This window comes from Schistocerca piceifrons, chromosome 10, assembly GCF_021461385.2.
Source record: "Schistocerca piceifrons isolate TAMUIC-IGC-003096 chromosome 10, iqSchPice1.1, whole genome shotgun sequence".
Lineage (NCBI taxonomy): Eukaryota > Metazoa > Arthropoda > Insecta > Orthoptera > Acrididae > Schistocerca > Schistocerca piceifrons.
Window position 1 is genome coordinate 8,343,651 of NC_060147.1, and position 27,328 is coordinate 8,370,978.

Consider the following 27,328-nt stretch of genomic DNA (forward strand, 5'->3'; position numbering starts at 1 on the left):
GTGATCTACTGTTTCTATTTGCTGTTTGCAAAGTCTGCATTTATCTGTTGTGGTATTGGGATCTTTAATAATATGCTTGCTGTAATATCTGGTGTTTATTGTTTGATCCTGTATTGCAATCATGAATCCTTCCGTCTCACTGTATATATTGCCTTTTCTTAGCCATGTGTTGGATGCGTCTTGATCGATGTGTGGCTGTGTTAGATGATACGGGTGCTTGCCATGTAGTGTTTTCTTTTTCCAATTTACTTTCTTCGTATCTGTTGATGTTATGTGATCGAAAGGGTTGTAGAAGTGGTTATGAAATTGCAGTGATGTAGCCGATGTATTTATATGAGTGATTGCTTTGTGTATTTTGCTAGTTTCTGCTCATTCTATAAAGAATTTTCTTAAATTGTCTACCTGTCCGTAATGTAGGTTTTTTATGTTGATAAATCCCCTTCCTCCTTCCTTTCTGCTTAATGTGAATCTTTCTGTTGCTGAATGTATGTGATGTATTCTATATTTGTGGCATTGTGATCGTGTAAGTGTATTGAGTACTTCTAGGTCTGTGGTACTCCATTTCACTACTCCAAATGAGTAGGTCAATATTGGTATAGCATAAGTATTTATAGCTTTTGTCTTGTTCCTTGCTGTCAATTCTGTTTTCAGTATTTTTGTTAGTCTTTGTCTATATTCTCACACTGATTATTATTATTATTATTATTATTATTATATCTTGAAGAATGGATTCACTAGAAACAAAAATCTCAACTAGATTTTCTGTAAGCCAATATTCTGACACATGATATATCACATCCCGTCATCTTACGAAAGTGTTCAGGCTCAATTAGTTTATTCATAATATCGTGAGTGTTAACTAGGAAGAGCATAAGTGTTGTACCTCTGTTATGCTAGAATAAGCTGTTTGTATTCTGCGTTTTACTTGTACTATTTCCACCCTACAATGATAATTGTATAACTAAAGAGTTAAAACATTATATATAAAATAGCTGAATCCTTCCTGATTGTGTAATTAGTGGAACATATTCAGTTATTTATTTCCACTCCATCCACAATTATTCTTTTAACCTCCTCACTAAGAAAACCGTTACCTTAATCATTTAAATGTGTTTTATGTTTGGTATGCTGATGTAGCGGGACTTTGAATTTCGCCGCACTACACTCGTTCCCTCAGATATAAATTATACTGTCGCAGCGGTATGAGTGCTCAACGGCAGAGAAAATACTAAAATTGTAACCCTTTTTTTTTTTTCTATTTGTCTATTGTCTCTTGAGAGCCAAAGCTTAATTCAGACGTAAAAAACTTATTAGCTAGTCTTGATCTGATTTTACTGTGTAGACTAATTGTGGAAGTTGCTATGAAATTCGAAGGCTGGAAGTAGCAAAGTAAATTAAATTGCATTCAGTATCAAGATGATTTTAATTTGTATAAATTAGTGATTCCTGGACCATTGCAAGATTTTGGAGCAGACTTTTCACGCAGAAATGAAGTAGGAGATTTTTGAAGACCTGGACGCCGCACGAAAGAAGACATGTTCACATGGTAAAGGATGAACTCTTTAACTACGCCATTTCCCCCTGTCAGTTACATTTTGTTATTCTCTGTTCTTTTTCAATAATTTTTGTAGTGGAAATTGGTTTAACTTTTGCTCACAAACGCCACAAGGACCACCTCAACAATAGCTTTTCCGAATCACGAAGTCCGATAGCTTTTCTGTAATACGAAGTCTGATTTGCATTTCATTCTTTCCCTTTTTCATGGTCATTAACGATTTTAAAACCCCCTTTTCATTCACCATTTCTTCCCACATTTTCAACCTTTTCTTTTCTTCTCTTTTTCTTTTTTATTAACCACTACACTGAGATTTGTCAAGATTACCCATATCTAAAATGTCACATTTATCACACATTGAATAGAGCTGCCTGTTTTATGTATTTATCTATTTACACATGAACAATTTATTAAATTGTGCCTCTGAGGTATTGAGGCCACAGTGGAATTTTTTAATTTGTTATGTTCTAAGATAGTCCTCGAACTTGTCAAACGGGCATACGCTTTGATGCTGGCGGTGACATTTGAGCCAGTTACACGCACAATATAATCATTTCCTTCTAACGTTGTTTCACGTTGGCTGATGATGTCTTTTAAGGTACCATTTTTTATCGCTCTCGGCTTTACGATTCCAGTTGCTCAAATGTCATTATTAACATCCTCTAAAATACTCGATAATTCTCGGCCGTGGCTACCCGTCACAGATGGTACTTTAGTTTTCGCCTACCGACAAAGTTATATTGTTCACATTGCTGTGGCTCTTAACCTGCAATTTCATTTTGCATTGTACTTGTTGTTTACAATGTTTGTTATTGCATAACTGGTTTTGGTGCCTGTGTGAAAAATATCAAATTTGTTGTAATCCTCCAATTTATAGCTTTTTGGCTCCCTTTTTGTCCATAATGTTCTGGTTTTGTCATCGACTGGCTTTCTTGCATATTTCCAGCAGAATCTTGCAGAAATGTACGAGAACTTTGTCTTTGTCGCAGGATTGAATATGAATTTAGTTTCGAACACAACTCGTGACTTTTATTTCTAAGATGTAAAATTTCTCTGTTTAAACTGTTGATAATTATGTGTAGGCTCATTCTGTGTCAATATGTGTGAGATTATTTTGCTTCAAGTAACAAAACCCCTTTTTTAACCTTTTTGCACAGTCAAATTGCTTGTTTTTGCTCGCAACTGTATCTTGTGACGCGTATTGTTTTTGTACAGTGGAAGACAGTTCAGTTGTTACAGTTTGCCGACAGTATAGTTTTATTTGTGGTCGTGTTTTGAATTAATTTAGTGCTTTGCTAACCTGTGTGTGATTTCAGCCAAAACTTTGATAGGAATACTCCAATTGTTTTGTGAATTTTAGTCTGATTCTTAGAGAGTTGTGGTTATTGAAGTTCATAAATTTTATGAAAATTTATTTGGGGGAATCTTTACAAATGTATTAATGCAAATGGTACTGCGAATAATTACAATTTTTTCTACAAATGAGTCTGTCTGGGAGTCTATTTTTGCCCTTCCCTCTAGGAATGTAAGCAGTTATGTTAGAAACTCCATAGGAATTTGTCAGGTGCAAATGTTGGCTGACAGGTGTTTTACTTACGTACATTGTATGGTGAAACTGCAGCTATATAACCCAAATGTGTCTTTGTTTCTAGAATCGAACCTGTCAAGGCAACCTGAACTACAGGCAGCCAGAGAGGCCGTCCGGGCCAAGGCAGAGAAGGTCTCCGCATTGCGGGCACGCTTCGAGGAACTCGGTGTCGAACACAGACGACTCGCGGAGCGGTATGCGCCAGACAATATAAGGGTGAGTGCATTAATTTAGAAGAAAAGAATGGATAGTGGAAGTTTAGCAGGATTGAAGATTGTGAACCGTTTGTCTGAAGAAACTGGTGCTGACTAAACTGTCTTTTTATACTGACAGTAAATATGCAGAAAGATAAAATGAGTGTCTATAAAATTGTCAAAGGAAACTCTCCGAAGAAAAACAACGTCACACATCACGGGTCGTACATCTGCTGCTCGTAACACGAGAGAGACTGCTGTGGTGGAAATGGAAAGCAACTATTGTCTACAAGGGATCAAAGTTCAATCCACAGATAATGTGTAATGATGTGTATACTTAAGTTTACCAGATGCATCAACGCAGGAGGGTGTCGTGTCAGAACTTTGACCCAAGGACTGCCCGGGAACATACAGAGTTTGCCAAAGTCGGCCGTACCTGTCCTGCAGCGAGAGGAGTGCCGATCGCACGACCGGATGGGGCAGTCGCTACGGAATGACGACGGTGTTTAAAATTGGCTGCCAAGTGTAAGAGGTATACGGCCGGCTGGTACCCGTGTTCACCACGAGGGTATTGTGACAAATGTTGTGTCGATTTGCGTGCTAGGAGAAGGTGGGAGCAATGGGAAATGATCCTACCTTACTATTTGACTCTTCTAAATTAGCCTTCTCATCAAAATATTAAACTAGGCAATAAATGATACAGAATACGGAGTGAACAGATGTATCTGACGGCACAAATTTTGAACTTTCACCGTCAGATTATTTTGATGCCCAGTTGCAGTTGGCGTCTGTCTTTCCTTCAGAAAGCCCACATTGCATTTTTGTCACACAATGCTACAGGAGGCAGTGCACTGACACAATGGAGGTGTGTAAGGTGAGTCGTGGAAATATCGCAGGTGCACTTCTCCGACCATTTGCCCGGCCCGATGTAGCTGCGACGTTTCTGCTGCTGCCAGAAACAATTACCACACAGTACTCCACTCGGTCAGTGGAAGTTATAGCTGTTGTAGGTGGGTCCGTCAGCTCAAACTCGAAGTGAGTGCCTCGAAGCTGAAGCGGGAGAGAGATTTCGCTGTCTCGCAGACGGCTCTGATGCTGCAGTAAGTCAGAACCCAGTGTGGCAACAGTCAGCTAGCAAACTGACAAAAGTATTGGGTCAGTGCGTAAGTTCGTAGCATTTTTCTTTAAGTTTAAAGAACACAACAGATACTTGTAACAGAGACTCGAATCGTCAATAATATATGCTCCTTCACTATTCACAACAGACCGCTAATGCTGGGGTAACTTTTCTGTTCCACGATTGTAGAAGCCGTGTGCTTTTGAGGTGAAGACCTCATTGAGCCACGTTTGGAGAGAATTTTTGTCCAGAAATGAAGTTCCTCAAAGGTTGCTCGATAGAGGGTGAAAAGTAAAAATCTGAGGGTGCGAAAGCAGGTGAATAAGATGGGTGCGGAAATACCCCCCGACCCGAATCCTGTATACTGCTTTTTGTTAGTCTAGCAGAACGTGGGCGGGCGTTACCGTGGAGTACCGTCAGTTCGCATATTCTTCCTGGTCATTTTTCTTGGACTGTGTTTGCAAGATGTCTCAATTGTTGATAATAAATGTCAGCAATGGTGGTTACACCTGGAGGAAGCAAGTCGTAGTGCACTGTACCGTACAGTCACTGTTCCACAACATACGTTAGCATAAAGACACTATTTCTTGTCACCAGTAATGGTACCAGATAGGGATGGTCGGTGTTATTCGCTAGCCAGGCAGAGATGCACATACGATCATCCACTAATCTTTGTGATTTTGGCTCAAAGCGTGCAGTACCCGTACACTCGATTTGTGAACCTTCCCCGTTGTGTGCAATGTCACACAGTGGTGGGGTTCATCACATTTGACAGTTTTTGAGTACACTGTGATTGATAATTGTGGATGAATGTGTTTGAATGATCTTCGTGGTAGCCCAAAGGTCTTCCCGATTGTGGAGCATCACTAATGTCAAAACGAGTCTCTTTAAAATGAGAAAACCTCTTTCTTCCTGAGCTCTGTCGAGTGGCATTGTACACGGCACAAATGCTTCTGGCTGCCTCCGCTGCAGCTACCCCTCTATTAAACACAAACAGAAGGATATGTGAGACAAGTTCTGATTTCTCCACTTGGGACCCAATTTTCTAGTGTCCACAGCTCCACTCGTTGTTGTTGTTGTGGTCTTCAGTCCTGAGACTGGTTTGATGCAGCTCTCCATGCTACTCTATCCTGTGCAAGCTTCATCATCTCCCAGTACCTACTGCAACCTACATCCTTCTGAATCTGCTTCGTGTATTCATCTCTTGGTCTCCCTCTATGATTTTTACCCTCCACGCTGCCTCCAATACCAAATTGGTGATCCCTCGATGTCTCAGAACATGTCCTACCAACCGGTCCCTTCTTCTTGTCAACTTGTGCCACAAACCTCTCTTCTCCACAATCCTATTCAATATTTCCTCATTAGTTATGTGATCTACCCATCTAATCTTCAGCATTCTTCTGTAGCACCACATTTGGAAAGCTTCTATTCTCTTCTTGTCTAAACTATTTATCGTCCACGTTTCACTTCCATACATGGCTACACTCCATACAAATACTTTCAGAAACGACTTCCTGACATTTAAATCTATGCTAGATGTTAACAAATTTTTCTTCTTCAGAAACGCTTTTCTTGCCATTGCCAGTCTACATTTTATATCCTCTCTACATCGACCGTCATCAGTTATTTTGCTCCCCAAATAGCAAAACTCCTTTACTACTTTAAGCGTCTCATTTCCTAATCTAATACCCTCAGCATCACCCGACTTAATTCGACTACATTCCATTATCCTCGTTTTGCTTTTGTTGATGTTCATCTTATACCCTCCTTTCAAGACACTGTCCATTCCGTTCAACTGCTCTTCCAAGTCCTGTGCTGTCTCTGACACAATTACAATGTCATCGGCGAACATCAAAGTTTTTATTTCTTCTCCATGGATTTTAATACCTACTCTGAATTTTTCTTTTGTTTCCTTCACTGCTTGCTCAATATAAAGATTGAATACCAACGGGGAGAGGCTACAGCCCTGTCTCACTCCCTTTCCAACAACTGCTTCCCTTTCATGCCCCTCGACTCTTATAACTGCCATCTGGTTTCTGTACAAATTGTAAATAGCCTTTCGCTCCCTGTGTTTTACCCGTGCCACCTTCAGAATTTGAAAGAGAGTATTCCAGTCTACATTGTCAAAAGCTTTCTCTAAGTCTACAATTGCTAGAAACATATTGTGTCCTTTCCTTAATCTTTCTTCTAAGCTAAGTTGTAGGGTCAGTATTGCGTCACGTGTTCAAACATTTCTATGGAATCCAAACTGATCTTCCCTGAGGTTGGCTTCTATCAGTTTTTCCATTTGTCTGTAAAGAATTCGCGTTAGTATTTTGCAGCTGTGACTTATTAAACTGATAGTTCGGTAATTTTCACATGTGTTGACACCTGCTTTCTTTGGGATTGGAATTATTATATTCTTCTTGAAGTCTGAGGGAATTTCGCCGTCTCATACATCTTGCTCACCAGATGGTAGAGTTTTGTCAGGACTGGCTCTCCCAAGGCTGTCAGTAGATCTAATGGAATATTGTCTACTCCGGGGGCCTTGTTTCGACTCAGGTCTCTCAGAGCTCTGTCAAACTCTTCACGCAGTATCGTATCTCCCATTTCATCTTCATCTACATCCTCTTCCATTTCCATAATATTGTCCTCAAGTACATCGCCCTTGTATAGACCCTCTATATACTCCTTCCACCTTTCTGCTTTCCCTTCTTTGCTTAGAACTGGGTTTCCATCAAAGCTCTTGATATTCATGCAAATGGTTCTCCTTTCTCCAAAGGTATCTTTAATTTTCCTGTAGGCAGTATCTATCCGACCCCTAGTGAGATAAACCTCTACATCCTTACATTTATCCTCTAGCCGTCCCTGCTTAGCCATTTTGCACTTCCTGTCGATCTCATTTTTGAGACGTTTGTATTCTTTTTTGCCTGCTTCATTTACTGCATTTTTATATTTTCTCCTTTCATCAATTAAATTCAAAATTTCTTCTGTTACCCAAGGATTTCTACTAGCCCTCTTCTTTTTACCTATTTGATCCTCTGCTGCCTTCACTATTTCGTCCCTCAAAGTTACCCATTCTTCTTCTACTGTATTTCTTTCCCCCATTCCTGTCAATTGTTCCCTTATGCTCTCCCTGACGCTCTCTACAACCTCTAGTTCTTTCAGTTTACCGAGGTCCCATCTCCTTAAATTCCCAGCTCCACTCACTATCTCAAAATGACTACATTTAAACTCAAATAGCAGCAGTGCTCTAGAAAAAAAATGACAATCGATAAATAAACCCATAGCAATCAGTATACCAACATGCAAATAAAAAATGCAATGAACGTGTGCACCAACCTAAGAGAAGTGATGCCCCTTCTGCCTTAATACGTCACCCCCAGTTGGAGTACAGCTGAGGCTGCCATATGCGCTCTCTCTCTCTCTCTCTCTGTCTCTGTCTCTGATGGAGCCTTCCCTTTACCTCCCATCCCGTGGCAGTGCGAGTACAAGCCACGTGTGATTGCATGGCAGCAGCCATTGCATTCTGTAGTAAAAACGGACGGTGCACATCCACTTGTTGTTTCTCCTGAGTTGACAGTGGGACGACACAGCTTGAGATCGTCACCGGTTCGATGCTAGCTACCGATTTCCAGTGAGTCGTGTGAGCAACAAGTAGTTTACTGTGAGCTGTGGCATTTTATGGCCAAAAATTCTGAAAAATGTGACATTGCTGGACATATGACACTGCCACAAATGCGTGACTGGTGTCCAAAGAGGATTGTACTTGAAAGGTGTTCAAAATAGATTGAACTTTTTTGTTCTCCCTGTGCCCAGTTTGTGGAGAGAGGTGTCGGTGGCAAGGATTGCTACTGGATACGCTCAAGTTTTGATTGAAATATCCACCATTCCGAAGACCACAATTAGCTGCGCAACAACGGAAGGCATTTTGTGTTGTGGAACACTGAAAGACAGTGTCTGTTATCACAGTTTGTCACAGCTTTTGGTGACAGTTTCTGTTCAGTCCACCTGATGAAAACTCCAGTGAGCATCAGCATAGAAAACTTGTAGAGACAGATGCTTATGCAAAGGCCAAAGTAGCAGCAGTCCACATTCACTGCCTGGAGTTTGGCAAACCTTCCAACTGAGCTCCACAAATTCAGTTCAGAAACCTGTTAGCATCACTCAACACTCTGGAATGTTGTTTGTAAGTGTTTGATATTCGGGAGGAACTTGCTTCACCTTGTGGAGGCATTCACCCTTGCACCATCTTTAGTTGGGATAGTTGGCAAATGAAAATTTGACGGACAGGGTAGTCTTCAATGGTATCGAGAGCAGAACCGTCAGAGAGAATGTTTGAATCTGGGGTTCAAAAAAACTCGGTGAATCGCTGGAGAAACTGTCGTGTGTTCAGAGTTGAATGTCTCTATTTCCAAGTGCCGAATGGAGCTATACAGGCCATTTTTCTTTGCAGAAGAAACTGTAATGGGACATTCGTATCTCAATACAATCCGTATGCCGTCGATACGACTCAGAGGGGATTCTCGAGATTTCATTTTTCTGGCAGGACAGTTCCCCACCACACCTCTGTAATGACGTGAGAAAGTATCTGGACGAACATCGTCCACAGCGTCAAGATCGCACTAGCCCTGACGTAGACGTGTTGTCGAGACGGACCTCGAGGTCTCCAGATGTGACACCGTGTGTGTTCTTTTTGTGGTCTTTTTCTCACCGTCACCTCGAGATCTGACAGGGGTGCGAGAGTGGATTGCAGAAGCTTCTGCTACCATTGTGAGAGAGGAAATGGACTGTCAACTAAATGTGTCGTGAAGCGTGGTCTTATTGACTCTTCGTAAGGTAGATAAAAATATTTTGACGTGTCACTGTATGTATGGTATATAAAGGGTTGTAATCCGGTATCAGGAGGCTGGAGGCTATAGGTTGCATTCTTTTTCAGACACCCCGTATATTGAAAACCTACGTCCCAAATACTCAGCCTGTGCCCTGCTTTATTGTGAGTAGGAGTGTTCTCGGGCAGTTGTAGTTTGGCAAGTGTTCCCACATGAGCAAGCACTGGTGCTGAAGCAGGGAGCAACATATAGCTTGCTGTAGAATGGGCCGGTCAGCTAGTGTGTGCCTGGAGGTGCAGCCCCGGGACAGCACAAAGTTTAGTTGGCTACTGTAATGAAACATTAAGTAAAAATGCATTGCTCAAAATAAATGTAGCAATAAGTGTTAATTCATTCCCTCCACACATTTATTAATTTAAGTGTCCAGGGTACATGTAGGCCCTGTAGCCATAATTTTTATTCTTATTATTACAGGTTTCAAGCATTGCGCATTTTTCTGTTGCGATACCTCGACTACTCCCTTTTGATTTGTATGTTGCAGTTTTGAGACGTAATCTTCAGGGATTCATTCTGATAACATATTAGTTCCATATGGTTCTGTTTTCAAGGATTTTGTTTTCTGATCTATAAATTCAATTCATTCCTTTCTCAGTTATGTCTGATCTGCAGTGCCTTTTTACTGCTCTGAGAAATCTCATTTCTGCTGTCTGAATTCTGCACTCGTATTTCTATGTGACCCACGATTCAGTTCAATACAATAAAACGGGAAGGGCCACAGTTTTATAAAACTGTAATTACTTTGCTTCCAGTGTTTTGATTTTCAAGCAGCATATATTTTTATTTGAGAATTTTGCTAGTTTTTTCTTTTTATCTCTATCATACTCATATGTAATGTCAGATCCTAGATAGTTAAAACATTTAAGTTTTTTATTTAATTATCAACGACAGTGCTTGATCCTTTGGAATCTTTTTCCTTATAAGCCACATATTTATTTATTTTTTTTACTGTTTGTATATTTTTGTTACATGCTTTGAATATTCTGCCTGGCAAATAATCTTTTTTTTTTTTTTTTTTTTTTTTTTTTTTTTTTTTTTTTTTTTTTTTTTTTTTTTTTTTGCCAAAAGTGTGTGCATAATTGATAGACGTTGTGAAAGTGAGGGCAGCAGCCATAACTAGCACGGATAATGATATAGGAATTTGCCCTCATGTCTCAAAGTGTTACATCTGTATAATACACGTCAGAAAACAAACCACTACTAACAAAAGCACGGCAGCAGAAAAAAGTAATCTCATTGTCTGAAAAGGGAGACCGGCATAAATGTGAGGGATCGACCTGCTGTCACTGCGTGCTAGTTATCCAAAGATATTTTTAGTAGTATATCTGAGTGCGTCTAAAGTGAAAAAACAAATGGGCTTTAGATAGGGAAGCTGTACAGCAGGTGTAGCACTCAGGTCAAAACAAATAATTGAACAACGAAGAGGATCTACAGAGAAACCACCTCCATATTCCTAAACATTATAAAACCATTCAATAATGTTAGAAGAGGAAGTCCGAATCACAAATCGAGAAGAGACTGCTATCGTTTACAAGTGACAGGCACCCTGAGAAGCCTGTGCAGAGTCACCTCTTTCATCTCAGATTTAAATGGTATATTATTGTACCGTAACTGAAATTATTTTTTATTCCACAAATAATTACTAAATCTATTCTGAAGACTAATGCTGTCAGCAATCACATATATTTCTCCCCTGTAGACACCAGTCGGTGTTAACACACCGAACGAGATGACGGACCGAGACTCGAATTCGGACCCGTACCTTTTGCAGACGGCAAACTACCTACTGTGCCGGCCGAGTGCGATCCACGGACCGGTTCCAAAGTTTCTCCCGGTTGCAGGCTTCTTACATTTTCCATCGAAAATTGTGCTGCCATCCGAGATGCGGACTGTTTATTATTTAATTGCGGACTGTTTATTATTTGATGTTCTGAGCCTAAATCTGTATCGACTCCCGAAAGTAGTCCCAGTGGTCGTGAAATAGTTGAGTATTAAGTACACATTCTTCGGCATTGTCTACCCACCACTCTGTGCTCTTCTGCAGGAGACACTCTGCCTGGCGGCCCAGCAGAGCGACGAGGAAAGCGACGCCGTGGCGGAGGCCTTCCTCTCCGGCCGTGTCGACGTCGAGCGCTTCGCGGCTCAGTACATCAGGATACGCGCGGTGAGTGCCGACTGCTTGCCGTAGTCCAGCTTCCACCTCCCTTCCACTTCCCAGCGTTACGAAACTGACGATTCTCGAAGCCTCTGGCCGTCTCGTCTCAGCCGATCCCACCTTTTAGTTGAGTTGTGCTACAACTTTCTTTTTTTCCTATTCTATTCGTGACTTCCTTATGAGGTATGTGCTCTACCAGTGTAATCTTCAGCATTTTTCTGTAGCACCACATTTCAAAAATTCTATTCTCTGCTTGTCTATCATCTGAGTTTCACTTCCGTATGTGGCTACACTCCAGACAAATACTTTCAGAAAAGACTTCTACATCTACATCTACATCTACATTTATACTCTGCAAGCCACCCAACGGTGTGTGGCGGAGGGCACTTTACATGCCACTGTCATTACCTCCCTTTCCTGTTCCAGTCGCGTATGGTTCGTGGGAAGAACGACTGTCTGAAAGCCTCCGTGCACGCTCTAATCTCTCTAATTTTACATTCGTGATCTCCTCGGGAGGTATAAGTAGGGGGAAGCAATATATTCAATACCTCATCCAGAAACGCACCCTCTCGAAACCTGGCGAGCAAGCTACACCGCGATGCAGAGCGCCTCTCTTGCAGAGTCTGCCACTTGAGTTTATTAAACATCTCCGTAACGCTATCATGCATACCAAATAACCCTGTGACGAAACGCGCCGCTCTTCTTTGGATCTTCTCTATCTCCTCCGTCAACCCGATCTGGTACGGATCCCACACTGATGAGCAATACTCAAGTATAGGTCGAACGAGTGTTTTGTAAGCCATCTCCTTTGTTGATGGACTACATTTTCTAAGGACTCTCCCAATGAATCTCAACCTGGTACCCGCCTTACCAACAATTAATTTTATATGATCATTCCACTTCAAATCGTTCCGCACGCATACTCCCAGATATTTTACAGAAGTAACTGCTACCAGTGTTTGTTCCGCTATCATATAATCATACAATAAAGGATCCTTCTTTCTATGTATTCGCAATACATTACATTTGTCTATGTTAAGGGTCAGTTGCCACTCCCTGCACCAAGTGCCTATTCGCTGCAGATCTTCCTGCATTTCGCTACAATTTTCTAATGCTGCAACTTCTCTGTATACTACAGCATCATCCGCGAAAAGCCGCATGGAACTTCCGACACTATCTACTAGGTCATTTATATATATTGCGAAAAGCAATGGTCCCATAACACTCCCCTGTGGCATGCCAGAGGTTACATTAACGTCTGTAGACGTCTCTCCATTGATAACAACATGCTGTGTTCTGTTTGCTAAAAACTCTTCCTGTCACTTAAATTCAGTGTCGTATTCAATGTTAAGAAATTTCTCCTCTTCAGAAATGCTCTTCTTGCCATGGCCAGTCTACATTTTATATCCTCTCTACTTCAGTCATCATCAGTTATTTTGCTGCCCAAATAACAAAACTCATCCACTACTTTAATTGTCTCATTTTCTAGTCTAATTCCCTCATCATCAACTGATACAATTTGACTACATTCCTTTACTTTTGTCATTGTTCATCTTATAACCTCTTTTTCAGATCCTATCCATTGTGTTAGACTGCTCTTTGGAATTCACGGCTGTCTCTGACAGAATTGCAGTGTCAGTGTAGACTGCAGACGTCTTATTTCTTCTCCCCAAATTCTATTTCCCTATCCGAATTACTCCTCGGTTCACTTCAGTGCTCGGTCAGAGTATAGATTGAATAATGTTGGCAATAGTTTAAATGTTGGCAACAGATTACAATTGTTATGATTCCCTTTCATGTCCTTTGACTCTTAAAACTGGAGTCTTGTTTTGATGCAAGTTGTAGCTAAAGGTTCACTGGCTGTATCTTACCCCTGCTGCCTTCAGAATTTCAAAGACTATTCTGAAAAGGAAAGTTGTTACTCACCATATAGTGAAGGTGCCAAGTCGCAGGTAGGCACAACAAAAAGACGGTCACAAATAGAGCTTTCGGCCCTTAAGTCCTTTGTCAACAACAAAAAAAAAAAAAAAACACACACACACACACACACACACACACACACCTGCAACTCACACACACGACTGCAATCTCAGGCAAGGCGTTGTTGGCCGATAACTCACTTTCCGTCAGTCTTTTTGTTGTGCCTGCCTGTGACTTACCACCTCCGCTATATGGTGAGTAGCAACTTTCCTTCTCATAATATTGTTACATTCCATTGTTTGAAGGAGTGTATTCTAGTGTATATTGTCAAAAGCTTTACCTAGACCTACAAATGCTACAAACCTAGGTTTGCCTTTTGTCTGTCTATTTTCTACAATAGTTCGTAGGCTGCTTTGTGTTCCTACATTTTTCCGAAATTCAGTCTGGCCTTCCCCGATGTCAGCTTGTAGTACTTTGTCCATTGTTCTGTAAATAATTTGAGTCAGTATTTTCCAATTGTGACTTCTCAAATTTGTAGTGAGCCGATATCATAGCTGGTGGCACTTACCTTTTCTAGGATTAGAATTATTACTTTCTTCTCAAAATCGGAGTGTATTTCACTATTCTTGTACACTAGGTGAAATGTTTTTTTCTCTTCTGGCATTTACTCTTCCCTTTATATAACATTGTCTTGAAGTTCATTTCCCTGGTGTAGCCCCTCTATATATTTCTCCCACCTTTCACCTGTCCCTTCTCCTTTCGACTCCGCGTCGCCGTCCGAGTTCACGATGTCGTATGGCTAGTTCTCCTTTCTGCAAAGCTCTCTTTAATTTTCCTACACACATCTACCTTTCCCCTAGTCGTGCACGCTTCTACGACCTCACATTTGTCGTGTAGCCAGTTCTGCTCGGCCACTGTGCATTTTCTATCAGTCTCACTTTTTAGACCTCTGTATTCAGTTTTTCTTCTTCCATTTCATGCATTTTTTTTTTTTTATATTTTCCCCTTTTGTAAGTTAAATTAAATATCCCCCGTGTTATCCGAGGATTTTTGCTATGTGGTCCTATGCTGTCTTCATAAATGTGTGCAGTATTTTAATCTGTGTGAGCAGTGTACTAGTAGCACTAAGGTGACAGGGGGTGTGGTGGTGCCTCGTGTTTCAGCTGAGCCATGAGAGGAAGACGAAGGAGGAGAAGCTGCAGAGCCAGCTGAGGGAGCTGCAGAGGGCCGGCTATTGACGGGTGACGGGGCAGCGGCAGACTACTGTCACCACTGTCGCTGTTTTTGTTAATTATAATATTCAGTTATTTATATGCAAAACGTGTTCATTTTATTTAAGTGTCCCCTATCTCAAAGAAGTGTGTGTGTGTGTGTGTGTGTGTGTGTGTGTGTGTGTGTGTGTGTGTCATCTGCCGAGACTGACATACACCGTCTATACTTTCCTGCCTGTATTGTAGTGCTGCCTTGCAACCAGGAATTATTTTGAGCACACTGTCGCACGCGGCTCGTGAAGTGGAGTAGTATGGCCTACAGACTGATTCCGAGAAAATGGTTTCGTTGACTGCCAAATCCGGTGTGCTGTAAAGTTAGACAAGCCTGTGGAGCAGTTTACAACAGAAGAGAAAGCTGGCATAATGGGACGTATCTCTTATTTCACGAAAATACGTCGGAAATATAAGTCTGTATCCTGCCTGCACCCGAGTTAAAAGCCGTGTCGGGGTCATTTAAGAACAGTCTGAGACTCTGGAAACTACAAGTTTACTGCATCCTGTGCAAGTACAGGAAAGAGCCACTAGGCCAGACTGTCGACATGCTACGGGAAAGGTGCACAGGCTGTTAGCACTCTGCAGACTGAGAGCAGATTTGTTCGCAGAGCACTGTGTCTGCAAAGAAGAGACTGCGAAGTACGACAACGTCAGTTCCGGCTCAACAGCAGAGTGCGGTTCCCTCAGTCGGATGCGTGTAAAGTGAGTTACCGTTTAATGTGGAATCCGTACCGTGTCTCTCTCCTGGCAAATTTTCACATCGTTGAGAAGTGAAGGTTAGGTTAAAGGGAGACCAAAATATACCACAGCCACACCGAGATTCGACCCTGCAATCTTTCAGTTTCCGGCCTCTCGCTTGATCGTGGGGCTGACATGTACTGCCATTTCGTTTTAATAATGATCCAGCTACACTATTTACTTATAAATAAAAAGTAGTTTCCGATTAAGTAAGGTTCGTGATGCAGCCTGAGCTGTACTTGTAGTGCAGTGGTGGCATGTGGAAAGATCCACCCGCATCACACGAACTGAGTAGCACCTCCCCATTGCAGTGACACCTGGAGCTGAGATGTAGTGAGAAGCTTTCCCCTCCACCCACGCCAGGCCCTAAGGGTCTGGGATCGACAGCGGGAGATGGCGATATAAGGAAGGCACCCGGCAGGAAAAAGTCGGCTTTGCGAACTGCCCGAGGAGAGTGACGAGCCGGCTCGTCGAGACGTCGCACGCTCCATTTCGGGCTAGTCGACCTAATACCTGAAAAAGGTTCAAAATTTGTCGGCAAGCTTTTCCGGGATTGTCGACATCTGCCTTCGATTGTCCGCCAGTGTAGGACATTCCTGTGAACTGAGTAATGTCTGCCTAATGACTGTATAATAGTGTACGTACTTTGGCAATACATTTTGAAGCGTGCTTGACCATTAGGACTGCATTTGGCTATTGAAGATCCTCCATTGTGATGTCGACAAATGTGTATCTGTTAATTTTGCCAATTTCTGTCATACGACACAGCAATGAAACAACTTCCACTTATCGATTACTCTATTATACCAATGTACGTAGTTTTCGAGTTACATCAATTTGTAGGTTCCTTTAAAATTTGAAGCACTGTCTGCAAAAAAATGTGTGTGTTTGCAAACACACACATACCCACTAAACTTTTTTGCTTTTGCACGTCAAACGGTATCGGCATCAACTACATTGTATATTTGTAGTAGTTCAAAGGGAGTGTTTGTTTGTATTGCAGGAAAATGGAATTGAGTAATCGAATAAATTCAGACTGCCAGCCTGTACCTATCTTTGAGAGCTGAAATATTTATTACTGCAATGGGACACGTATTGACGACAGCCTAGCTTTTGGAACAGACAGCTGTTTCACGGTGGAGGAGAGGGATAGGTTTGGAAAGGTTTACAGGGAGGGCAGCTAACTGAGATAAGAGAGAGCAATCTGTAAAGTAAGGCAGTAGGCAAAGACAAATTTTTGTTTATTACACACTTTCAAAATTTATCTTCGTACCAAATATTTTGGGCACGAGACACAAGTTGTCAAGTCTCGACCCTCGCCATATCTCCTTCTCCTCAAGCACACGCCGCACATTTTCTCGTGGTGAATTTCTCTGCAAACCAAATCACATTTCGACACTGGTTCTATTTTGGAAACCAGTAAGACTGTCTCCGTACTCGTACTCTCCCCACGGGGTTCCGACCGGTGATGTCTCGTATTAAAAGCTGGGGTGCTAGCTGCGTGGAGACGCGTGTAGCTGGCAGATGTGCACACAGTTTACTTTAGAGGACTTATCTAACTCACAGCAGTAAGCAGATCAATACGAGCACTGGTTCGCATATTTAAATGGTATATACAGTCGGACTCATCTCCCCCAGTCTGCGGGTCGATAGTCTGCCGACAGCATTTCGGAGACTCTTATCCGGATAATATTTTCAGATATACACTGCTACACAATTACCACTTTCAACATACAAATAGCTGTCTCACTCGCAAAATACTACTTACCTGCCCCGTTCGAGAATATGCACCTCCGTCCGAGAGGGACCGTCGCCGTACATCTTGTAGGCTCTAGTAGTCGGTGCTACAGTGAAGAGATGACATTACACTATGGTGTTCCTTTTCAGTGTTTTTCCGACTTACTGACAGTTAGTAAAAGTACCTGTACTGTGTCAGGTTCCGAGTTGTCTGACACTATATTCAGTAATCCTGCTGCAAAATGCAAATCGAAGAGGATTGATCCAAACATTAAACAGTGTAACTATATTTTTAAATAAAAATTGAAAACATGTCAACTGTGCAATTGTTGTCGAATTATTTGAATACCCACCAATTATTGTGGCTTGAATTTTTCTGTTGCTTGTGATTTAAATATGGCACATTAAAAACACAGAAGATAATGTTTACAACAAATATTTATTATTTGTTTTCTACATATCTCGGCAGTGTTAACATGAAGTATGCCAATAATCTTTTATTGTGCACAGGAAGAACACTAACACTGCATTCATGATTCCTTTTTTGTTTTTATTCTAACACTGGAACTGATATACTTGATTGTTTTCACTTTTTTAAAATACATTTGTGGTTCAAAGATTTAACAGACAGTGGACAACTTACCGATCTTCAGCTGCAGCCCATCCTTCCACAATGACCTCTACCTGTCGGAGCACTCATCGAGCTAATCCTACAAAACCGTATAACTCTTGCCCACACTTCCTTCCAGTACCTAATGCTCCATTTATTAAATCCCAAATTTCTACATTTGAAATTTGGGATTGCTGAGTATGTTTTAATAAATGGAGCATTAGGTACTGGAAGGAAGTGTGGGCAAGAGTTGTCTCCCCAACTGAAACCCTTGCCATCCGAGAAAGAGACTGGCACACACGGTTCCGCCTGAAAAAGCTGTGCAATGTATTCACCTTATAAACCCGCCTCAGGCTACCACTATGGGCCACCACTACGAGGGCCCCTGTGACACCTCCCACACGTCACCTCGTAGCCTCCGAACCTTGCCGCACAGACGTACTAAATCTGCCACTCTCTCAGAAATTCACTTCTGTCCCCCTTCAGAAGCTCAAGTCTAAACAGTTCCATTGTGAAGCAGTCCTCCAAAACTCTTGACATACAGAAGTACCGGGTGATCAAAAAAGTCAGTATAAATTTGAAAACTGAATAAATCACGGAATAACGTAGATAGAGAGGTACAAATTGACACACATGCTTGCAATGACATGGGATTTTATTAGAACCAAACAATACAAAAGTTCAAAAAATGTCCGACAGATGGCGCTTCATCTGATCAGAACAGCAATAATTAGCATAACAAAGTAAGACAAAGCAAAGATGATGTTCTTTACAGGAAATGCTCAATATGTCCACCATCATTCCTCAACAATAGCTGTAGTCGAGGTATAATGTAGTGAACAGCACTGTAAAGCATGTTCGGAGTTATGGTGAGGCATTGCCGTCAGATGTTGTCTTTCGGCATCCCTAGAGATGTCGGTCGATCACGATACACTTGCGACTTCAGGTAACCCCAGAGCCAATAATTGCACGGACCGAGGTGTGGGGACTTGGGAGGCCAAGCATGACGAAAGTGGCGGCTGAGCACACGATCCTCACCAAACGCCACGCGCAAGAGATCTTTCACATGTCTAGCAATATGGGGTGGAGCGCCATCCTGCATAAACATCGTACGTTCCAGCAGGTGTTTATCGGCCAGGCTGGGGATGATGCGATTCTGTAACATATCGGCGTACCTCTCACCCGTCACGGTAGCTGTTACAAAACCAGAATCACGCATTTCCTCGAAGAAAAAAGGCCCGGTAACCGTAGATGTGGTAAATCCAACCAATACATTCTTGTCGTTCAATGGAGTTTCCACAACAGTTCTAGGATTTTCGGTAGCCCAAATTCTGCAGTTGTGGGCGTTGACAGACCCTCGGAGTGTGAAATGAGCTTCATCGGTCAACAACACGTTACTCAACCAATCGTCATCTTCCTCCATCTTTTGATACGCCCACAACGCAAATGCCTTCCGCTTCACTAAGTCGCCAGGTAACAGTTCATGATACCGACGGATTTTGTACTGATAGTGTCAGAGGGTACGCCTAAGTGCCAACCAAACAGTAGTGTATGGAATGCCGGTGCGACGTGCGACGTGCGACTGCACGAGCGCTGACTTCCCCGTGCATAGACGAATCCGCTGCAGTCTCCATTTCTTCCTGAACTGTCTCAGCAGCATTACGCCTTGTGCTCGGTCGACCACTATGGGGTCTATCGTGTAAACAACCCGTGGCTTCGAACTTCGAAATCATTCTCTCCACAGCTGCCTTTGTCAACAGACCTTTACCCGTTCGAATCCCCTTCCTATGGCGATAGGATCGTAACGCTGAACTAGCACGTTCCCATTCTGATAATACAGCTTCACTAAAAGCGCCTTTTCAGGTAACATCAGCATGCTGCGACTGCTGCCGCATCTGATTCTCTCTCTCATTACAGCTCCTTTTATACACGATTCTCATGCACAGTCACTGACGTTTTGCTGTCCAGCACCATCTGTCTGACATTTTGTGAACTTTGTTTTGTTTTTGGTTCTAATAAAACCCCATGTCATTCCAAGCATGTGTGTCAATTTTTAGCTCTCTATCTACATTATTCCATGGTTTATTAAGTTTTCAAATTTATACTGACTTTTTGATCACCTGGTATTAGGTCTTACCTTCTGCAGCAATCCGAAATACAATTGTGATTGTCTGGCAAAAGATCTCTCCTTCTCCTGATCCTTGCAGTGGAAACACCTTTTCTTCATCAAACGTATCAAACTCTACCAAAAACTAATGAAGAATCCCACATAAGTCAATTTTCTCTTCTGTCTAACTGTGTCTCGATAACTCTACGTATTTTCGAAACCTCACCTTCCTCTGTCTCCGAATCCCTCAACTTGGAAACTGACCACACGTCTGCAGAGAGAACTGCAATCCATGACTTTAAATGTGATCCCGATCTAAAAGCTCCGACAGTGTGGACTGCACCAGCTATCGGATGTGTTCACCTAGGACCTCTGCCGCAGTGTCCCCGTCCCGGAGTCCGGCACAATCTCCCTCGGTTCTATTTCTCACTTCACCTCTGAGTGCTTCCCAAAATACACAAACCTGACCACACGGGTGCCCGTCGTGGTGGATACTGTGCACCCACAGATCGAATCTCTGCCCTGCTGCACCGACACCTACATTCTATTACCTGTAATGTATCCACTTACGTGATGCACTGATCGTTTCCTCTACAGACACCAGTTCATTTTACACCAACATACCAAATGCCTGTGGCATTTCCAGTCGGATATGATAGTGTTCGATGCATAACTGACTCTGAAGCTGAAACCTTCTCGCCGGTCGCTGTGACCAACTGTATCCTCACCCACAATTACTTCACCGTGGCACCTACGTAACACCGTGTTCTACCGTATCTTCCTTCGTCGTCGGCATTGCCGTGAGGCACCGTTATACCGAGTGGAAAGGCGAATCGATCTTAGAGCATGAGATATGGTAACCTTAAGTCATTGACAACACACAACAGTCACGGTAGCACCTGCTTCCAGAATAGCTGCGGTAGTTAGGATCTACGAGCTACCTGCTCTTGACCAGGTCCCCAAAACTTAACGCGTCACAAGATCCCTTCGAAGCAAATTGTCATAAAGATCGTCTATAAAGGCTTCGTACAACGATAAAAAATGTTACAGTTTATGGAATAATAACAGATATGACCAAACTGTCTTGTTTCTTCTGTTTTATTTAACATAACTTTGTTCACAGATTTATTTCGCATTCACCACTGGTTCACCGAAACCTTTTGATGAACAGTTTTGGTTGCTTGACACCAACAGTCAAAGATAATGATACAGTTTTTCTCCTTTTCATAAATTGAAGCCCGCTCTCCACGATATATAAAAAAAAAAGAAGACGGTCTCAATACTGTGTCCCTCGTGAGATGCGTATAGATTTATCCCAGAATTGACCGCCCTGTAGGTGTACTCAATTAATGACCACACTTCGCTATCCACGATTTCGTGTAACTAAATGTCCATTTGTTAGTCTGATTGTATACCGTAGTTATTTAAAACTCGCCCCTATATTTTTTCACGAGACACAATTAGCACTTCTTTACTTGTTTATTTCTAAGAGTAAACGGAAAAAAATGACGCTGTATCATCGGCTTCATCGATATAAAGCAAAACACCTCAATGTGCCCAATTTTACCTCTTCTTATAGGATCAGCTACCTTACTCATTAATTTACTACATGTTATTTCCAATAACACTAAACAGGTATCGCCGTTATATTTTAATTGTATTCAAAAGCATGTTGTTATTATTATGACCGACCACATCGTAACAAATCGCGCGGCGTGCATTTTTAACAATAGCGTTACACTCACCCAGCCTTTACTTGTGCAATATTATATATAAATATACAGACAAGACCGAAAGATCGATCTCTCTACCATAACCAATAGAGGCAAATAGGCTATTCAAGTTCCGTTACATCTATCTTGACTCGTATTGTTACAGTGTTACAGTAACCTACTTGTGGATTGTGTATAGAAAACCCTCCTAACCACGCAGAATCCTAAATCCCACAACCCAGTCAAATTCGTCGATAACATCGTCACAATTTGGTCTGAGGCCGAAGACCTCCTATCCACATTCCTCCGGGACCTCGACACCTTCTCCGCCATTCACTTCACACCGCCCTCTTCAGCTGCAAAATCCACCTTCCTCAATGTGGACCTATACCTCAGAGGTGGCTCTGTCAATATACCTGTCCACGGCAAACCTACCTACCGACCACAGACAGTACCTCCATTGCGATAGCCGACAGACGTTCCTCGCCGAATAGTCCCTTCTGTACAGCCTAGGCACCTGTCACCGTCACATCTGCAGCGGGAAACAGTCCCTCTCCAAATGTGCCACCTCACTCTGTTCAAAAAACAGATTTCCCACACGCTCTCTATGCAGTAACCTACCATTCCACAACCACTTTCTGGTTGCAAAAGAGTACCCCAGTACTGTCCAGATCTGGAATAACCGAATCACACTGCCCACCAGAGTTTCGACTACCTCCACCTCCTAGTGTGCCCTGAAATGTTAAATAACCTCCCCACCACAACCTGCAACACTCCCCCACCCCTACCCCACACCTCTTCTGCAACCGTACTGTCTGCAGCAGCCGAGATCGCTGCTGCTCACCCCGTCGAGGACACAGCACCGTGTGTTTGTCAGATATTATTAGACTCGATCGCACACAGTCTACTTTTAAAAGAGCCCTTGCACTGCTTAACACTGCCTCGATGTTGTAAGTAGTAATCTGTCTTAATTCATTTTATCATCCAGTCTTTTATTTTCTACTGTTAGATTTCAAACAGTTATTTAGAGTATTTCGAGCGAGGACAGGTACGACATATTCCGAGATGCTCGACTGTTACAGAGGTTCACACTTGGAAGGTGGTGCAGCCCCATTAAGTGAGGACAGCAAAGTACCGTCCCGCTCGGAGATACTCGTCTGTGTAAGGCAAATGAAGGGGAAAAAAAATGATGCCCCGAGAGTACTGGAGTTGCAGTAGTGTCTCGATGCACCGTTACCTTCCCAGACGTATCCTTCACTCAATTGAGCTGTGCGAGTGTTTCTTCGAGAGAAAAAAAAGGAATTGACAGTAAACTGCTGATGCGACTTGCCGTATGTAATTCAAGTCACATTGATTAAATAATCAGATTTTGTGTTTATTCAATTCTCTCTTTTATTGAAGAAAACATGGCAGAAGACCTGAGCAAAGTACCGCTATTCTTTGTAGGAATCGGGAGTAGTGTGACACACTCTTAACTTTTACTAGTAATTTTAAAGTAGAAAATTGTTAGTCCATTTATAGAGGCAAGTGGAAAGTACAGTTAGTGAGATTAAAGAAGATAAACCCCCTTTTCTCCTCTCTCTAAGCAGAAAAAAAACTAATCTTAACCCCAATGTTACATTGGGGCCATTGCTCCTACCCTACTGGTTCTTATACGTGTCAAAACACACACTCACACACACACACAGTTTAATAATATTACATATTGGATATCATCATAACTATTTACATTTACAACAGAGAGGAAGCATTGTGTGGTAGATATATAGATAAAACAGGGTGACAAACACACGTTTTGTCCTGTGTATCTACAGTTTGTATACTTTCCTCGCATGTTTGGCTCCCTTGTTGCAAAGCAGTAGAAGCTGGAAGAATTTAAGCATCTAGTATTTTGCCTGCACCCACTGCCAACAATGTCATTTGCAGTAGCCACCGCTCAATGCACTGTTTCATTTCGAAGAGGCAAGGAAGAGGCCTGTGACGATAGTGCAGGAGTTCAAAATGTAGAAGGATGAAGCAAGAAATTGAGTGTATCTTAAAAGTAAGTACCCTGGCACTTGTCTTAAGCAATTTAAGGTAATTGTAGAAATCCTAGGTGGCAATTTGAACACAATCCGTCATTTGACGAGTGTGCCACGTTGCAACAGTTATATCGGGGCAGTTTGTGTTAGAATGAGTGGCAAAGCAGTTTGGTCACTACTTGCAAGAACTGCTCAGAAATGGGAGCTTACTGCCCACTCGGAAGAAGTTGGGATGTTGGCAGATTAGTGTTTGTTTAGCCCAGAGGATGTTTACACATTGTACACCTTCTTCAGAGAGTGTGGCTCATTTACAAGAACACAAATTTGGAAACTGGGCTACAGTACTAAAAGCTTCTGTTTCCCAACACTTATCTGCAAGGTGTAACACTTTTTTTTCCTTGCACCATTGATCTGTACTCCATACAGCATTTTCAGCCATTATAATAAAAATTCACATTCTTACACTAACATCGATAATGAGGGAGGATTTTATTTTATTTTATATTATGATTATATAAAATCAGTTTTTGTGACTGTTGGTTAACTGATATACGATTTAGGAACAAGAGTATATAGTATGTGTCATGTTAGTAGTTTGTAAGATTCTCTATTTAGAGTTCACCATCCTCATCAAATTATTCCTTTTGCACTGTATGGTGTACAGACATGGTAAATGGAACTATGTCATACAGTTTTCAGTTCAAGTCAATCCAAAACAGTTTGTAGCTATTCACAGACCAAAAATATTGTCAACTGGAGAGTATTATTACATTACTTAGCAAAAAAATTACAGGAAGAATTAATACGGAGACACTTACTTTACAGTTCCTGAAACACAACAATCCGATGCCTTAAGTAATTTGTTACTGGTAAAGAAGGGGGAGGGGTTGGGGAAGAAGAGACTGTTGAGAAAACTCACTGTGATTTATTGCAGCACCATTCCTTTCTTATCCATACGGATTCATATTTTGTTTCTTCATCCAGCCAAAATCTCAATAATGCACTAAGGAGAGATACAGTTATGCATAAAAATCTTTTTTATGCAATTAACAGCAACCGGGAAAGAAGTAATCACATGTGATGATGTATCATATATTCCAAAAGTAACACATTCATCATTAAATATAAGTTCAGAAAATGCTATTTTCTTATGTTCCTGTTTACAAATGACTAAATAATTGCTGCCTACATATTATAACATACATCATACATGTATTGCCACTGTAGTATCACATGTGACTTATGGAAGACAAATTTCAGAACACTTTAAAACTTTGAACTTCCATCTTTTCCCTTTATAGTGGAAACTATAAAAAATATGGTTACCATATCTTTATAGACACTTGACAGGTGCAATGACATGCAATCATTTACAGATATTACTTCGTGATATTGTATATGCAGAGCAGTGTTTATGACTTTTTATAATGACATATAAACTGTCTCCTCCTTAGACTCACGCCAGATACTTAATGATCAGCTGTTATCATATACAGTTTCCAATGTATCTCATTTAAAACTCGCTAGTGAGCATAGCTTTATAAAATTGTATGTAGACAAACACAAATATAAATTAATTTACAAAGACTTGAGATTGGAATACAAGCTTTACCAGTAAAAATATTTCTGCTATGCTCATTTTTCCTTGCTAGACCAGCACAGAAAAGTATGTATTGTAAAACATACAGCAAGTTAGTATATCACATTTTGCACCACTGTCGCAATAAATAAGCCTCAGACTTGCTCCAAACTGTAATGACATATAGCTATTTAACTTACGACAAAAGGCAACTCGGAACAATTTTAACAAATTTCTTTGAGGAACTCTCATGCGGAATAAAAATATTTAAACAGTCAGGTACATGTGGAGAAACTAGCCAATAATCCAAAAAAGTGAGGGCAGTAAATGTGCCTCACTCCGTTTCCGGACTTTTGGCGACTAAACATATTTACCTCTTAAAAACTATATGCTTCATCATCATAACAGAGCATCCCTTTTACCTTTCTAGATCCCAGCAAAAGTATGTGCTACTTCCGAGACAATTTTGCACACCTTTTTGCAACAACATTTAGTTCGCAATCGGGATTACAAAATATTTACTTCCAGTCGCTACAAGGAAGCAAACCGGTGACGCCGAACAGAGGACGACACTGCTGGACGCTCAGCCGGTCCATTTGTGGCTCCGAGGAAGCGTCTCAGCACCTCGATGCCTCGAGGGGGTTCTCTTCTGCCGGTGAGGAGGGGCAGGGCAGGTTGGGGGGCTGTGGTTGGAGGAGAGTGGAGAGCGCCGAAGTTTGTATGCCTTCTGCCTCACCCCTACACGCTGCCCGCTTCACTGTCCGGAGTCGGCGGCTCTGTGCGGATGCTGCAGATAACGAGTCACTGTGACTGTGAATTGTCTACAGACTAGTATAATTTCATTGACTCTTCACAGATTACTTCCATCTGTGCTGTAATAAACATACGAGAAATCACATTCTGCACACTTTGCTCTTTCTTGTCGACATTCCTCTTCCCTATTTTGCTTTACAGACTGTCGTGTCACATTATTTGTGTACAGGTGTCCAAGAAGTCCCCGTGACCTTTCGCCTTTGTACAATTGCCTTGTTAGTACTCATACTTTGTTATCAGTATTATATTGTTTGGTTTCAGTTGTGAATCAATGTCTGATGTGAGTGGATACAGTTGTCTCTGTGGGTGCACAAGTGTACATAAACAGAGCAAAAAATTTGAGAGATACTTAGTATATTTAGAGATCATTTTGGTGAGGCCTCCACCTCAAAAAGTGACCTCTAGATTGCGAGAAACATGGTTTGTTTTGAGAAGCGTCAAAGTATTGCATAGTGAGTGTGAGAGAATGTGGTTCAATGAATTGAACAGCCTCAAGTGAAATCTGTTCTCACAAAAGTTACTGAACTTTAAGTACTACAGTCCACAAGGTGTGACTGTATTTTAAAAAAATTAAATAAAATTGAAAATGAAAACAATTTAGATCGGTATTTGTGAATAAATTATCTGACAACTAAACAGAGCAGCGAGTTGCAGTCTGCCGTGCTTTCTGAATGTTCAGATCATGTGCAAGAATTGGAAAGGAATCCACCTCCAGTTATATGGGCAAGGGTGTCATAATGATACTGCCTGGACAATATTTTTTGAAAGGTATGTGAATGGAAATTCTTATAAGGGCACATTGCAAATGTGGTTAATACCTCAGCTCGAAGACAAGGAAATGGTGGATTGTTTGATGTTATAGCAGGATGGAGCTCCAGCATACTTCAGTATTAAGAATTCTCGGTAAACATTTCTTTTGTCACTGTTTCGGGTATAGTTCACCAATATTGAAATGGCCACCACCCGAGACAACTCGTAGGGACCAGTCGAGGTTGTCGTGGCTCAGTGTCAGCACAAGACAGATGCAGAGTTGTCCAAAAATATTTGGGAAGCCTTTCAAAGCCTTGCAGTTCTGGCAGATACATAGTTTTGACAACTTGTGGAGGACATGGAAATGCACTTACATATATAAACTATGTATCTAGCCGAACTGTAAGTTCTCCAAAATAGGTTTGACGTAGTCATGCAAAGACTTTTCGGACACGCTGTATACCTGCGCCTACTATATATGTGTACACTGTGAAGGGTACGCAACAGACTTTTATCATTTTTTCTCCTCGCTACACCGTTCGCAGAATGGTTGGGAATAACAACTTCGTGAATGCCTCCGAGTACATTAGAATTTCTTT

The 27,328-nt window shown here is 41.6% G+C and overlaps 2 protein-coding genes across 2 annotated transcripts in view; one reads left to right on the top strand and one right to left on the bottom strand.

The window, feature by feature from the left end:
- The window catches only part of LOC124719104 (vacuolar protein sorting-associated protein 37A), a 70,151-nt gene extending 52,688 nt beyond the window's left edge, over positions 1-17,463 (top strand). Inside the window, exons 5-7 of the mRNA XM_047244797.1 lie at positions 3,208-3,359; positions 11,367-11,486; positions 14,561-17,463. Of these exons, the coding sequence (XP_047100753.1) occupies positions 3,208-3,359; positions 11,367-11,486; positions 14,561-14,635 (347 nt within the window). The 3' untranslated portion in view covers positions 14,636-17,463. The remainder of the gene's footprint in view (positions 1-3,207; positions 3,360-11,366; positions 11,487-14,560) is intronic.
- Positions 17,464-24,492: 7,029 nt separating this feature from the next.
- LOC124718907 (glycerol-3-phosphate dehydrogenase [NAD(+)], cytoplasmic) overlaps positions 24,493-27,328 on the bottom strand; it is a 113,943-nt gene continuing 111,107 nt past the window's right edge. The window contains exon 9 of the mRNA XM_047244555.1: positions 24,493-25,953. Coding sequence (XP_047100511.1) covers positions 25,905-25,953 — 49 coding nt within the window. The 3' untranslated portion in view covers positions 24,493-25,904. The remainder of the gene's footprint in view (positions 25,954-27,328) is intronic.